This window comes from Schistocerca cancellata, chromosome 2 (genome assembly GCF_023864275.1).
Source record: "Schistocerca cancellata isolate TAMUIC-IGC-003103 chromosome 2, iqSchCanc2.1, whole genome shotgun sequence".
Classification (NCBI taxonomy): domain Eukaryota; kingdom Metazoa; phylum Arthropoda; class Insecta; order Orthoptera; family Acrididae; genus Schistocerca; species Schistocerca cancellata.
This window is the reverse complement of record NC_064627.1, coordinates 1,114,342,460-1,114,359,075: the sequence shown is the minus strand read 5'-3', so window position 1 is coordinate 1,114,359,075 and position 16,616 is coordinate 1,114,342,460. Positions and strand designations below refer to the sequence as shown.

General features: G+C 37.0%; 1 protein-coding gene across 1 annotated transcript in view; it reads right to left on the bottom strand.

Moving 5' to 3' along the window:
* Window positions 1-6,257: 6,257 nt before the first annotated feature.
* LOC126163138 (L-xylulose reductase-like) overlaps window positions 6,258-16,616 on the bottom strand; it is a 47,918-nt gene continuing 37,559 nt past the window's right edge. The window contains exons 3-5 of the mRNA XM_049920063.1: window positions 7,086-7,200; window positions 6,772-6,982; window positions 6,258-6,592 (exon numbers count right to left, since the gene is read on the bottom strand). Coding sequence (XP_049776020.1) covers window positions 6,489-6,592; window positions 6,772-6,982; window positions 7,086-7,200 — 430 coding nt within the window. The 3' untranslated portion in view covers window positions 6,258-6,488. The remainder of the gene's footprint in view (window positions 6,593-6,771; window positions 6,983-7,085; window positions 7,201-16,616) is intronic.

Here is a 16,616-nt window from a genome sequence, read left to right as displayed (position 1 = left end):
GGAGCTATGGCTCAAATTTGAAAGAATAGTTGTGCATGCACTGGATGGTTATGAGCTCAGTTCATAATGGGAGGGAACTTCCACAGTATACAGTCACTGTAAAGAAACAGATATTACTGCATACTGGGTATAAAACAAAGTGTAGAGCTATAGATAGAAAGATGCTGAAGGAAACATGCTTAGCTCTCAAGAGAGCAATGCCTGATGCCTTCAATTACTACTGTAGCATGATACTGTCAAATGATATTTTACAAAACCCACAGAAATTCTGGTGTATGTAAAAGCTGTTAGTGGTGCCAAAGTTAGAGTCCAGACCCTAGCGAATGAGATGGGAACTAAATTTGAGTGTAGCAAAGGAAAAGTTGAAATGCTTAACTCCATTTTTAAATATTCCTTTACAAAGGAAAACCCAGGAGAATTGCCCCAATTTAATCCTCAAATCTCTGAACAGATGAATGAAATAAGCATTAGCCTCAGTGGTGTTGAGTAACAGCTGAAATTGTCCAAATTGAACAAAGCACCAGGGCCCAATGGAATCCCTGTCAGATTCTATAATGAATTTGCAGCTGAAATTGTCCAAATTGAACAAAGCACCAGGGCCCAATGGAATCCCTGTCAGATTCTGTAATGAATTTGCAGCTGAGTTATCCCCTCTTTTAACAACAGTCTATCATAGATCCCCCGAACAGAAAACTGTGCTCAGTTCTTGGAAAGAAGCACAGGTCATATCTTTCTACAAGAAGGGTGGTAGAAATGATCCACAAAACAATCGTCCAATATCCTTGTCACTGATTTGTTGCAAGATCTTACAACATATTCTAAGCTCAAACATAATGAGGTATCTTGAACAGAATTACTTCCTCAGTTTCAACCAGCATAGATTCCGAAAACATTGATCATGTGAAACCCAAATCTCCCTTTTCTCACATGACATACTGAAAGCTTTTGATCAAGGCTCTCAGGCAGATAGAGTATTTTTGATTTACAAAAAGCATTTGACTCAATACCATGCCTAGCCTGCCTGGCTGGCCGCACGGTCTACTGCACTGCTTCCCAAGCGGGAAGGCATACCGGTCCCTGGCACAAATCCGCCTGGCGGATAAGTGTCGAGGTCTGGTGTGCCGGCCAGCCTGGGGATGGTTTTTAGGGTAGTTTTCCATCCACCTCGGCGAATGCGGGCTGGTTCCCCATATTCCACCTCAGCTACACTTGTGTCAGTGATTGCCGTGCAAACACCATTTACATGTACGTGTACAAAATAATTACTCTACCATGCAAACATTTGGGGTTACATTCATCTGGTATGAGACATTCCCAGGGGTGCCCACTGGCAGCCCAATCGCACCATAACCCAGGGTTCGGTGTGGGGCAGTAGTGAGGTGGGTGGACTGCTGTGGCCTGTTGTTGGGTTGTGAACCACTGAGTGCTACGGCGGGAGAAAGCCTCTCCATCATTTTTAGGTCCCCGGTTTAATACAGTACAATACCACACCTACACTTATTGTCAAAAGTACCACCATATGGGTTATTAAAAGAAATTTGTGACTGGATTGAGGATTTTTGGTAGTGAGGATGCAGCATGTCATTCTAGATAGAGTGACATAGTCACATGTAGAAGTAACTTCAGGTGCGCCCCAGGGAAGTGCATTGGGACTCTTGCTGTTCATGTTGTATATTAACATCTTTGCAGACAAACTTAATAGAAACCTCAGACTTCTTGTAGATGATGCAGTTATCTATAATGAAGCACTGTCTGAAAGAAGCTGCATAAATATTTAGTCAGATCTTGATAAGATTTCAAAGTGATGCAAAGATTGGCAACTTGCTTAAAATATTCAGAGAGCTTGGTAGCTACACAACAGTAACTCTCATGATCAGTCCAAAGCCCAATGCTTCACCGAGTTACTATAATAATGTTGGTGAAAAATCTGCAGGTGCTCCACCTTGTGGGAAGATCATTCCACCTCATATTTCAAAAAAAAAAAAAAATATTCACCAACTATTTCTATCAAAGATTCTATAGATACTGGCTACAAAAACAAGAAACATAAATTGAGTACAACAACACAACACAGCACAACAGAAAATATACACCACGTTAGTGTACTCTACATGTGTAAATACTGATGGCCTTTAATAACTCAGTACAAACAAGACAGATGCTAAATTACATCAGTCCATTTCACATCTCTTCACAAGGGATGTGTCAATCAAGTGCTCAACATGACAATTTGTATGTTTATCTATTCAAAAAAGTCTTTCCAGATGATGGGACACACTACTAAACACACACATATTTACACACACACTTACACATAGTACAAAAACCATATTACTTCAGCAAGTACATGAATTTTTTCTTCATCCATAAAAGAGCTTGCACTTCTTGCAATAGCTGCACTGTCTTGTTTCAAGTCTCTATAATTTCAAACATTATAAAACTTCTGAGACTGAATAGAAACAATAATCCAAGAAGAACGCCAAAAGGATTTACAAAAAAATGAGACTGCAGGGATAAATTTTACCTGATATTGAAGACCATTGCAAATCTGTACTGCAGTCTTTATAGTGGAAGTTTTATTAGCTGTTGTCCTTACTGACTGGACATGAAGCTGTTCCTTTAGCCTTGTATCATGCTCATGGATATTAAAGTTTTTAATTATGTTTGTTAAATTCTTTCTGACATAATTACACACACACACACACACACACACACACACACACACACACGCGTAAAAGGGAGGATTGACGACTTTTGAAAGAGGGAGAGGGATTTGCAAAAATGTTTGTCAAGTATGATGCACTGCTCTTCTTTTCTGAGTTAAGAAAATAGCTGAACTAGGTAGTGTATTACCCCAGAATATAATTCTGCACAGAAGGATGTTGTGGAACTGGACAAAGTAGGCAGTTCGAACAGTGTGAAAACTAGTTTTAACAGAGAGTAAATATAAAGTATAAAATATTGTATTGACTATCTGATGCATAACTTTCTTTCCAATGAAGATTTAATTTTGTTGGAGTTTACTGTTATACAAGTAATGCACACATCACCTTTTTAACAGAAATTTAGGTATGCTGTTTTTTGTGTTTGTCAGTAGCTTATTCCCTCAAACCATACATTTAGTTGTGCTGTAGTTTTATTTACAGCTGCCTGTCATTGACTGTGTGTGTTTCCTCTGGGAATTTTTGTCTAAATATTTCATTAATCTTATGGTTATAATAGAAGGAAACATTCCATGAAGGAAAAATATACCTAAAAACAAAGATGATGTGACTTACCAAATGAAAGTGCTGGCAGGTCGACAGACAGACAAACGAACACAAACATACACACAAAATTCAAGCTTTCGCAACAAACTGTTGCCTCATCAGGAAAGAGGGAAGGAGAGGGAAAGACGAAAGGATGTGGGTTTTAAGGGAGAGGGAAAGGAGTCATTCCAGTCCCGGGAGTGGAAAGACTTACCTTAGGGGGAAAAAGGGACGGGTATACACTCACACACAGACACATATCCATCCACACATATACAGACACAAGCAGACATATGGTCTTTAAATATGTCTGCTTGTGTCTGTATATGTGTGGATGGATATGTGTCTGTGTGTGAGTGTATACCCGTCCCTTTTTCCCCCTAAGGTAAGTCTTTCCACTCCCGGGACTGGAATGACTCCTTTCCCTCTCCCTTAAAACCCACATCCTTTCGTCTTTCCCTCTCCTTCCCTCTTTCCTGATGAGGCAACAGTTTGTTGCGAAAGCTTGAATTTTGTGTGTATGTTTGTGTTCGTTTGTCTGTCTGTCGACCTGCCAGCACTTTCATTTGGTAAGTCACATCATCTTTGTTTTTAGGTATATTTCATTAATCTATTACACATTGCTTTTTCTAGCTTTTGGTAAAGACTGATAATAAGGCAATTGGCCTATAGTTTTCTACATTTGATTTGTCTCCTTTCTTATGAGCAGACCACTTTAGAAATTTTGAGATAGGTTGTAAATGTGCCTGGAAGAAAAGATGAATTGACTATACCTGCAACAGGCAGTGAGACATTTGTAATACCAGTACATTGATTTATGCTGTAATCTGAATACCATCATTCCTGATGACATTTTCTTAAAATTTGATACAAGACAGATGATTTCATCCAGAATTGTTTTGAAAATGTAGACTTAAGAGAACCAAGAGTGCATTTTGTTTTAGTCTTTGTTTCTACTATCTCTTTTGTCACTGACTATTAAATTATTTGTGACATCTACATAATAACAACAGAAGAGATCTGCAGTATGTTGGGGATGAGTGGCACTCTTTTTTGCATGGTTCAGAGTGATATTTTCCATTTTAGCAACAATTTACTTTCCTCCTTCTTTATTATTTTCCAAACTGATTGGCTTTTATTTGCTGATTCTGTTATGAACTTATCAATGGCCTTTCTTTTTCTCCTGGCACATCACTCTTCTATATAGTTGAATGTATTTCGGAATGTAACTGTTTTTTCTGTATTTGAGCAATTCACTCTTCCTTGCAGTTTAGATTCTGATACTTGTCACTATCCATATTTTTGCCTTTTTTTGGAACCTATTGGGAACTGAGGTTTTTTTCTGTATTACATAGTTCACTCACATGAATGTGACCACCTGTTAAAAGCCTGAATAACCACCTTTTGCAGAGTGGACATGCAGTAAGAGAATCAGCGAGGTTCTGGAAGGTATGGACAGGGATGTGGAACCATGCAGACTCCAATGTTGTAGCCAGCTACACTAGGTTTTTTGGTTGGTGCAAACAGTCCAATCAAGGTGGTCCCACAGATTCTCAATTGGGTTTAAATCTGGGGAGTTTGGTGGCCAGGGGAGTGCAGTTAACTCATCCTGGTTCTCTTCGAGCAATACACGTACACTGCAACTGCATGACATGTTGCGTTGTCCTGCTGTTAGAGGTCATCACGCCAAGAAAAAAGAAATGTGCCAGGGGAGTGCAGTTAACTCATCCTGGTTCTCTTCGAGCAATACACGTACACTGCAACTGTATGACATGTTGCGTTGTCCTGCTGTTAGAGGCCATCATGCCAAGAAAAAAGAAATGTGTGTAGGGGTGGACATGGTCTCCAAGGATAAATGCATACTTGTGCTGATCCAATGTGCCTTTTAGAATTATGTGACCACCCAATAAATGCCACAAAAATATTTTCCAGACCATAGCAGTCCCTTCTTTGGCTTGGACCCTTTCAACAATTGTTGCAGGGTCATACATACCAATAGCTATCTGTCTAATGGAGTTTAAAGATGATTCATCTGCAAAGGCCACCTATCACTACTCAGTGGGCATCCAGTTGTGGCATGGCATGCAAATTCCAGCATTTGTCAGTGGTGAACAGCAATCAGCATGAGTGCATGGATCAGGAGCCTGGTGCGGAGACCCATATGCAACCACGTTCACTGAATGGTAGTTAAGGAGACACTGTTGGTAGCCCCTCGATTCATCAGGGCCGTCAGTTGTTCAACAGGTGCACATCTATTCACCTCCACACATCTCCACAGCCGTCATTCACCCCTTTTCATTCACCCCTTTTATCTATTGCCTGGCACAGAATAGTTTAACCACTGCTGCAAGTAAACAGTTTATGAATGAAGTCATTTTGGAAATGCTTCCACCCTTGGCCCAAAAGCCAATGATCATGCTCTTTTGGACATCAAATAAAGTGCTTTGTTTCTGCATTATGACAACAACAGCACTGTTTTCCGTGTCCACCTGCCATGATTTATATACTGTCCACTGCTAGTGATGTCACCTGCCACCTGTGAGTGGTTGTAGCATGTTGACATTTAACATAGATAATGGTCGTATTAATGTGACTGGACTGTATATTTCCACTTTGTAATGATTCTTACTGTGATCCTTTATCATGTACCTACTTTGTTTCTCAAAAACTCTGTATTTAAACATAGAAAAATGACTTTGGTCATGAAGAAGATGGGATAAAAAGCTGATGCATCATAAGTCAGTATTCCTGTAATTCCCTACTAAAATTTTATGATTTACACATTTAAAGACTGAGTAACAGGAATCCCATACTAATAAATTTCTAATTTTCTAAGTAAATATTTGATTCTGTGCTTTGCCTTTATAATCTTACTGGTTCTAATCTGCCAACAATCAACAGTGTCTTAAAGAGTCAGTATCAGAACCACTTATAGTGATTTTCATGGTATTATGTTGGACTCATATGCTATAAGGTATAAAATTGTCATAAGAGTTTGAGGCATTAACATTGTTTTGCCACAGGAGTGACTCCAAGTTTTATTTGTCAGTATTGACAGCAACTGGAAAAACAAATATTTATCTGTTCCATGTATAACTGCAAATTTTCTCTTATATTACTGATTTACATGCTAAATTAATATTATATATGAAATTCAAAATATCATTTTTCCTTTAGATAAAGTGTGAGGTTTTGGTTCTTCTGACACAGCTGTCATTTATAAGATACATATAAACAGTGTTAGCATGCAAGGAATCCTCCATCAATAGGTACACATATTCCATTTATCATATCAGATTTACTGCTGAGCAGGAAGATTACAGCATTAACTACATCTTCAGGTTCTGAAACAAAAACAACACCACTAAGCAGCATTGTATTTAAATAGAGTACATGAGTTGCAGCATGTTCTGTAATTTATTATTACATTCTGGAAAACTGTGCATTTCTGTGGCTCTGCAAGTCATTTTAAAATTCTATTTTTATATCATGGAATATGCTATTCAAGTACTAAAAGTCTTACCAGCAAACCTTCCCATAGGAATTTTGGATAGCATTGTTGCTGCCTTCTCGGGCTTTGACCAACCTATCTTCCCCATTTCAGTCATTACAACAGTTGGATTTACACAATTGACTCTAATATTATGAGGTCCAAGCTCAAGAGCCATCACTTTAGAAAGCTGGTCTACAGCAGCCTTTGAAGCGCAATATATTGCATGGTCTGCTAGCGCAGCCTAAAATTAAAGATTCAGTACTAAATTAAAAAGACAGTTACTTTTTCGTTTTAGTTCTTGATCTACATTAAAAGAAAGGTAAACAATGTAATAGATTCACAACCTGTGAAGCTTGAGACGATAAATTTACAATAGTTCCTCCTTTTCCTCTTTGAATCATACTTTCTGCAACAACCTGACTGACATTAAGCACTGCTTTAACATTAATAGCAAAGCTCCTGAAAATAAAATAAAAATTAAAAAAATACAAGAATTAATATGTAGTGTGATACAACTATGTTCCAAAGGAAATAAAGTAAAAAACAAGACAGATCAAGCACCTGAGAATAAGCAGCCCACAATGGCCCATATCATATATAAGGGCAGTAGGATTGAACAAAAGAAAACAGAAAAAAATTCACTGATTTGTTTGTAGCATAAGATGAAAAACAGAAAGTAACTTCAAGTAAAATAAAGAAAATTTCTAAATAATTAGTCAAAGCTGAAGCTGTAAATGAAAGTATAGACAATAAATTCAAAATACTAGGTTTCGTTAGTTTCCTACTAACAATTTTTTTTGCAAGTTATGTTAATACATAAACTGTCATGGTTGCAGAAATTGTCTTATTACTTAAATTACTTAAAGAGCTTCAACACCCTGCTTTCAGCTGCAAAATGAGTATTAAATCAGAAATAAAAAAAGAAATAAAGTCAGTCTAATAGAAGAGTGTATGTAATGGGGGAGCTGGAGAGAGAAAGAGAGAGAGCACATTACAAATTTCTACAGTCTGCTGTTTTCCTCACTTTTGCAACAAACGAATTTAATATGTATGTGCCAGAGCTTAAGTGTTTCTGGATTATTTGTGTACTAAAATTGCTCACTAACTTAATACAAATATCCAATTTGAAATGATGCAGCATCACTTCACAGCCAATCTTTTTGATTTTTGCTCTTAACTATGACAGGGACACAGTTTGCATGTTAAACAGTGACCAGCACTTCAACAGTTTGAATCTCCAGTGATGGCTGAAGATTACAGTGGAACACATTCTATGGTTATTCATCAAATAACAAATACTTTCCCATTTACAAAATTGTTAAGGCTTTCGTGGCCATTTGTTGACAAACTGCCTATTGGCTTCTGTCTCGGGTTCTTCGGCCGACGTTCATCTAATGATTTTTCTGACGTTTCGCCAGCACGAGTGGCTGGCATTGTCAAAGCTTCACCCTCCATTGCCAGTGGTGAACTGGATGGGTTGAGAGGATATACGATGTTATTTCAGTCAAATCTACAAAGAACTTGACAGTATGAGACCACTTATCATTATGACGTTGCACTCCCTCTAGCCTGGTACCCAATGGTTCAGTTGGGAAGGATGTCATAAAGCCATTGTATCCTTTCCTGAGGCAAGGTGGCCCACAACTGTTGCAACTGGTCTTTGATATCCCAGGTACTGGCACTGGAACACATGAGATGCCGATCTGGACACACAAACATTCCGCTGGGGTATATGTGGGGATTTTTTCTTCTCACAGGAATGCCTCAATATCGTGAAACAGTTCCTACAGACATGTGGCATATGTGGGCAGATATTATCATGTTCAAAGATGATATCATGATACTGTCACATGAGAGGTAACACCTGAGGGTGCAGGATGTGTCTGACATACTGATGTGCTGACAGAATTTCCTCAATCACCAACAGCCATGCATGACCTGAACTCGTTCCCTATGGATCCCCACACTAAGACGCCAGGAGAAACACCGTGTGCCTCTCCAAAACATTGAAAGAACGGGACGTCTCCCCAGGTTGCCACCATAATTGCCAACAAAGATCATCTGGGGTAGTGTCAATGCACAATTCATTACTGGACACAATGCAACATCAGTCATCAGCAATCCATGCTTGCCAGTCATGGTACCACTCCAAACGCTGCATTTCTGTTGTGGTATTAATGGCTGCCTGTGCATGGGACAGTAATTCCCTAGTCTGGCTACTTCTAGGCTCCAATCAGTGGTGTGGGATAACGTAGAATGTTGCATAGACTCCATTACTTGTTCTTGGATGCAGTTGCAGAAGTAAAGTGGTTATGATGTACTTGAAATCCTCCCTTGTGATGGTCAGACACAGTCAACCAGAACCTTGACAAGTATGCCTCCCCTTATTTTATCATACCCCAACATCAGGCCATTGTCACACCCGAATGTCACACATATCAAGATATAGCATGATTCAACCAGCTGGCCAAATGGAAACCCACAATGAGGTCTCTTTCAAACTCTTGTAGGGTGCTGATAATGCTATCTTATTCAAGCACAGGGCCTCATTCATGTCCTTCAGAGTGATTACTCAGCAACTGAACTCCTTGTATACCCCACCAGACCTGGTAACATGGTAACAACACTAAACATGAACAACACTAATGCACACTCATGTCCGTTCTACCTGTCACACAGAATTGCAACTCCAGTAATTTACATACTGGCAACTGTCTGTACATGAATGAAGTTCTAATAACATCTGACGATGTATTCTGGGTGCATAACTTTTTTTTTTTTTTTTTTTTTTTTAAAAAAATCAGGCAGTGTAGCATGTCAACAGCTACATTGAACTTAGTGATGATACTAAGCACTCTTCGTAGCAAGTTTTAAGAACAGGGTGCTGTGTACAATATTTGATGCACTAAATTGTGTTCGAGTTGTAACAGTTGACATTAATATATGTACAAAGTGTCAGGAAAATTTCTCATTTAAGGGTTTGGAAAAACAAATCAGATGCATAAAGTTTCTCACAATGGAGAGATCAAGTTTACAGGAAAACTTTAACTGTTTAAACAAGAATGCAGTGCACAGCATGTGACACACTCAGTGCTATGAGAGTTTCAGCCATTTAAGTGAGAGTAATGCTGGGTGAAGTGACCCACAATCTGCATTACCTTCCGCATCAAGCAATGATCACTATGTAGCGTATTGATCCAGTGTTTTGCAAAAATTGTTGATAAGGGCCCAATAGATTGCTGATGAAGTGGGCATCAGTCTGAAATCATGCCATGCAATTTTACTGACAAACATCACATGGAACAGGACAATGAACAATCCATCCCTTCAAATGTTGTATTCGGTGATGCCTGAAAATGCAAATTCCAAGAAATATTCCCAAAAAGCAGAATGATGTGGAAGCACAGTGGGTTAGGAAGAGGTCTCACAACCAGAAGAAATTTGCAAACACCGATCCATTATCAAGGTTTTAATGATTCTATTCTTCGATTGAAAAGGCATTTTACAACAGAAGTTTGCACATTATAATGAGATCTAGAGGCCTTGTCACCTGAGTGATGTATGGTAAATGTCTATAAAGAAACATATTTAATGAGATTTTTTATTATGGCCTGGTAAATAACCAGAAAATGTTAATTCTTTATGTTTCATGTTGAATAAGCACATATCAGAGTAATATGGTTTCATATATTTTGTTGGGAGCAGACCATCACTGCACCAAACACTGAAACACATTTAGCTGATGATCAGCGATCTAAAGTCCAAATTTAACATTTGTAACAGGCAGTTTCAACTTGTATCTGATGCCAAAAAATTGTCTGTCCTATAACTTCATGAAAAATTATGAAACACTGATAATGACAGCAACCCATTTGTTAATTATGATGTTATATATGGTATTGGAATATGTGAACATAAATATTTTATTGGCCAAGTGTGCACATCAACTATTCAGTCTGAAGAATCTATTTTGTTTATTTTGGCTGATTTTCCACATTTTACCATAAGTTTTTAACAATGAATGAATAGAGAAAAGTATTTTACACAAACTGTCAAAAATAACCTATTCCTCAACCTTTTGAAATAAATTTCCACCATTTGAATGTAAATTACTATTAATTTATTTCACACAATCGTGATTTCAGCTTTATGCCCATTTTCAGGTACAACTGGAAGGAAAAGGCACTATTGCTGAACTATTAATGTGGAAAGTTCTTCTTAAAAGACTTAAAAGGTTGCAAAACATTAAACGTTTATTTGAAAGAAAGCAAGAAAAGATCTGCAAGCAATGAATATCTTGAAGATAACAAAAACCAATTTAACAGTTGTATAAGTTATCTTAAGCACCGAGTAACAAAGTTCATGTCATGTTACTGCTATAGCAATGGACAAAATAAATAAATAAATAAAATGGTGTCAAATGAGAACTGATAACCTAATTCACTGAGCAAAACTGGATGCTAATAATGAAAATTCCTGGACAGAATCTGCAACTACTGAGGAAATACACACAGTACGTAAGACGTGGTCACATAACAACACAGCCTATCACTGCAACCTGTAGCCATGTAGTAAATGAAAAACAGTACAAAGGGTTTTGAAGAACTGGCAAGAAGCTGCGAATGAGAAGAGTCCTAAAATGTGTAAAAACTAAGAACTGATGTTGCATTGTGATATTTCTGATGCACAGTTATCTGGCAGAACATTGCACTTGTATACATCTCATCCATGCTGCTTCTCAACTTGAGCCCAGCATACTTCATTGGTTCCCCATATTCGAAACTACATTGAAAGGACATTGTTTCCACAGAGCAGAAGAGATTCAAGGAGATTTAACACTAGAATTTTAATGCTACTGCTGCTACTACTACTACTAATACTACTACTACTGATAATAATAATAATAATAATAATAATAATAATAATAATAATACTGCTAAACAGTAACGACACTGCTAGCCAACTGGAAAAGGATTTAAATCCGAATAGAGGTGTTTTGCAGGATATGCTTCCTGCAACCACCCTAGAAGGAAAACAAAGACAGAGGATGAGATGGTCAGATGAAGTTAATCGACACCTCATGTTCTGTTATTACCAAGCAACAAACCTAGGAGCCAACACAACTGGATACAGATCACAAGTATACACAACATTTATTACCAGATACCCGGAATTAAAATTTTTAACAGAACAACGACTAGCTGATCAGATCCGTGTAATAATCAAAAATAACAGGATACCCCAGTCAGAATTAGAAAACATCAAACAACAAGTACAACAAATACTGGAACAAAATAATGTGCAATCAGAAGAGGAAGAAAACACAGTAATGGACTCAAACATCCCAGAGCAAACAAACAAAGACCAACACGCATCAATTAAACAATCAGAGGAAAACGAAATCTTAAGACAGCAACCAGAACAAGCACAAATAGAACACGAAGAGAGACACGTGTTAGATATAGAACAGAAATTTCAGCTGACATATATAGAATACAAAGACACAAATACAGACATTAGACCATTCTTGCATAGACCGCCAAATAACCCACAAGTCGAAACAACAATAAAAACTATCAACACAATCATACACAACAAAATAAATGAAAACACAACTATGGAAGAGTTACAACTACTGGTTTATATAGGAGCACTCACTACACTAAATATACACACTAGGCAGAGATCAGAACAAACCAACACACAGAAGAAACCCACAAAACCAGCATGGCAACACAGGTTACAGATCAGAATAGAAAAACTGAGAAGAGACATCGGACAGTTAACACAATTTATAAGAAATGAAATATCAGACAAAAAACGAAAAAGGTTAGGTAAAATCTCACAACAAGAAGCAATAGAGCAATTAGATGAAAAAAAGCAGAAATTGCAAGCATTGGCCAAACGACTTAGAAGATACAAAAAAAGTGAAAATAGAAGGAAACAAAACCAAACATTCAACACAAACCAAAAGAGATTTTACCAAACAATGGATAACACACACATTAAAATAGACAATCCACCAAACATAACAGACATGGAACACTTCTGGAGCAGCATATGGTCAAACCCGGTACAACATAACAGGCATGTACGGTGGATACAAGCAGAAACAGACACATACAAGATGATACCACAAATGCCTGAAGTGATAATTTTGCAACATGAAGTCACCCGAGCAATTAATTCTACACACAATTGGAAAGCCCCTGGAAATGATAAAATAGCAAATTACTGGCTGAAGAAGTTCACCTCAACGCATTCACATCTAACTAAATTATTTAACAGTTACATTGCAGACCCATACACATTCCCTGATACACTTGCACATGGAATAACCTATCTGAAACCTAAAGATCAAGCAGACACAGCAAACCCAGCTAAATATCGCCCCATAACATGCCTACCAACAATATACAAAATATTAACTTCAGTCATCACACAGAAATTAATGACACATACAACACAGAACAAAATTATAAATGAAGAACAAAAAGGCTGCTGCAAAGGAGCACGAGGATGTAAAGAGCAACTGATAATAGATAGAGAGGTGACATATCAAGCTAAAACTAAACAAAGGTCCCTACACTACGCATACATTGATTACCAAAAAGCCTTTGATAGTGTACCCCACTCATGGTTACTACAGATTTTGGAAATATACAAAGTAGATCCTAAATTGATACAGTTTCTAAACACAGTAATGAAAAACTGGAAAACCACACTTAATATCCAAACAAATTCAGATAACATCACATCACAGCCAATACAGATTAAGCGTGGAATATACCAAGGAGACTCATTAAGTCCTTTCTGGTTCTGTCTTGCTCTGAACCCACTATCCAACATACTAAATAATACAAATTATGGATACAATATTACTGGAACATACCCACACAAAATCACACATTTGCTATACATGGATGATCTAAAACTACTGGCAGCAACAAATCAACAACTCAACCAATTACTAAAGATAACAGAAGTATTCAGCAATGATATAAATATGGCTTTTGGAACAGACAAATGTAAGAAAAATAGCATAGTCAAGGGCAAACACACTAAACAAGAAGATTACATATTGGATAACCACAGCGACTGCATAGAAGCGATGGAAAAAACAGATGCCTATAAATACCTAGGATACAGACAAAAAATAGGAATAGGTAATACAAATATTAAAGAAGAACTAAAAGAAAAATATAGACAAAGACTAACAAAAATACTGAAAACAGAATTGACAGCAAGAAACAAGACAAAAGCTATAAATACTTATGCTATACCAGTATTGACCTACTCATTTGGAGTAGTGAAATGGAATGACACAGACCTAGAAGCACTCAATACACTTACACGATCACAATGCCACAAATATAGAATACATCACATACATTCAGCAACAGAAAGATTCACATTAAACAGAAAGGAAGGTGGAAGGGGATTTGTAGATATAAAAAACCTACATTATGGACAGGTAGACAATTTAAGAAAATTCTTTCTAGAACGAGCAGAAACTAGCAAAATACACAAAGCAATCACTCATATAAATACATCAGCTACACCATTGCAATTTCATAACCACTTCTACAACCCTTTAGATCACATAACATCAACAGATACAAAGAAAGTAAATTGGAAAAAGAAAACACTACACGGCAAGCACCCGTATCATCTAACACAGCCACACATAGATCAAGACGCATCCAACACATGGCTAAGAAACGGCAATATATACAGTGAGACGGAAGGATTCATGATCGCAATACAGGATCAAACAATAAACACCAGATATTACAGCAAGCATATTATTAAAGATCCCAATACCACAACAGATAAATGCAGACTTTGCAAACAACAAATAGAAACAGTAGATCACATAACAAGCGGATGTACAATACTTGCAAATACAGAATACCCCAGAAGACATGACAATGTAGCAAAAATAATACATCAACAACTTGCCATAAAACATAAACTAATAAAACAACACGTTCCCACATACAAGTATGCACCACAAAATGTACTGGAGAATGATGAATACAAATTATACTGGAACAGAACGATTATAACAGATAAAACAACAACACATAACAAACCTGACATCATACTCACCAATAAAAAGAAGAAATTAACACAACTAATTGAAATATCCATACCCAACACAACAAATATACAGAAGAAAACAGGAGAAAAAATTGAAAAATACATCCAACTGGCTGAGGAAGTCAAGGACATGTGGCATCAGGATAAAGTCGACATTATCCCAATTATACTATCAACTACAGGAGTCATACCTCACAATATTCACCAGTACATCAATGCAATACAGCTACATCCAAACATATATATACAACTACAAAAATCTGTAATTATTGATACATGTTCAATTACCCGAAAGTTCCTAAATGCAATATAACATATACCATACAGTTACAAGGAAGTCACGCTTGACCGAGGTCCGCGTCACGTTCCATTTTTAACCAGACTTAAGTCTGAGAAAAAAAAGTCAAAAAGCTAATAATAATAATAATAATAATAAAATGAAATTGGGTGGGGGTTGGGAGTCATACAGGTCTCATTCCCCAATAGAAGAAACAATGAGTGATGTGTGTATTGTCACAAGATATTCGAGCTTCCACATTGCTACACTTCCTGTCTAAGAGAATACAGGCAAGAAGATGTATGTTAAAGAGTTTATGGGAATCTAAATGATTTTGTTTGTATAATGCAGTATTATATAAAAATATATTTCATAAAAGTCTTGGTTTCTTCTGTTTCATTTAAAGAACACAAGCAATGCAACTTGAAAATAACAGAATCTTCATTGTGCCCAATACTGATATTTCCTATAAGTAATGAAATATTTTAAAAATAATACACCGTGTGCTAAATAGGGAATCAGGCTGGTTATTTTACCTGGAAATTTTTCAAGTAACATGCCACATGTGGTTACAATTTCATCTGCTAGATCGTGTTGAAGGCATAGATGTTTTGATCTTGTCAATGACTCAGCCTGTGAATGCTTAGTAGCTGTGAAAGTAATGTGCAAGAAGTAGCAGACAAACATAGCATCATGGATCAAAGAGCTGTGATAAAATTTTGCTGTAAATCATGAAAAACGGCATGAAAAGTTTACCAAGATATGACACGTGTTTACAGATATGATTGCCTTAGTTGTGCATAAGAGTTCCTCTGATTTTCAGCATTTAAGAATGGAAAATAAATCTTAGAAGATGAACCAAGTGTTGGATGTCTTGCTCTGTTTGGACACATGAAAATGTGGGAAAAGCCAAGGAAATTGTTGTCAGTGATAGGGAAATTTCCACCAGAATGCTTGAAGTGAAATGTGCCATCAGTAAGGAAATGATCAGGTCCATTTAGTGAAAGCTTTGCACAAGATAAAGATTTGGTGCTACATTCACTGACAGAAGAGCAGAGAGAGCATTGAGCTGCATGCTGTGCCACTTTCATCTCTGTAATTTCTGAGGGTCCTAATCTGTTGAAACAAACTGTAACTGAGGATGAAAGTTGATTTTTCAGTTTGGCCAGAGACAAAACACCAAACTATGGAATGGCACAGATCATCATCATAGAGACAGGAGAAGCTTGATTTGGAAAAATTATGCAAAACAATGTTAATAATGTCTTTTTCTTTTTCAATGTTTCTGGGATGACCCATTGTGAATTTCTCCCAGAGTGCACAACAGTGACTGGATTGAAAATATAAAGTTCTTAGTTTGGGTGTGATGCTAGTTGTCTCATTAGTCATTTACTATTTGATACAATGTGTATCAGAATTAAATTTAAGTATGTCTAGCTAATATTGACTATTACAGAAAAGAAATAAATAAAAGGAAACATTTAATGTCTAAAAT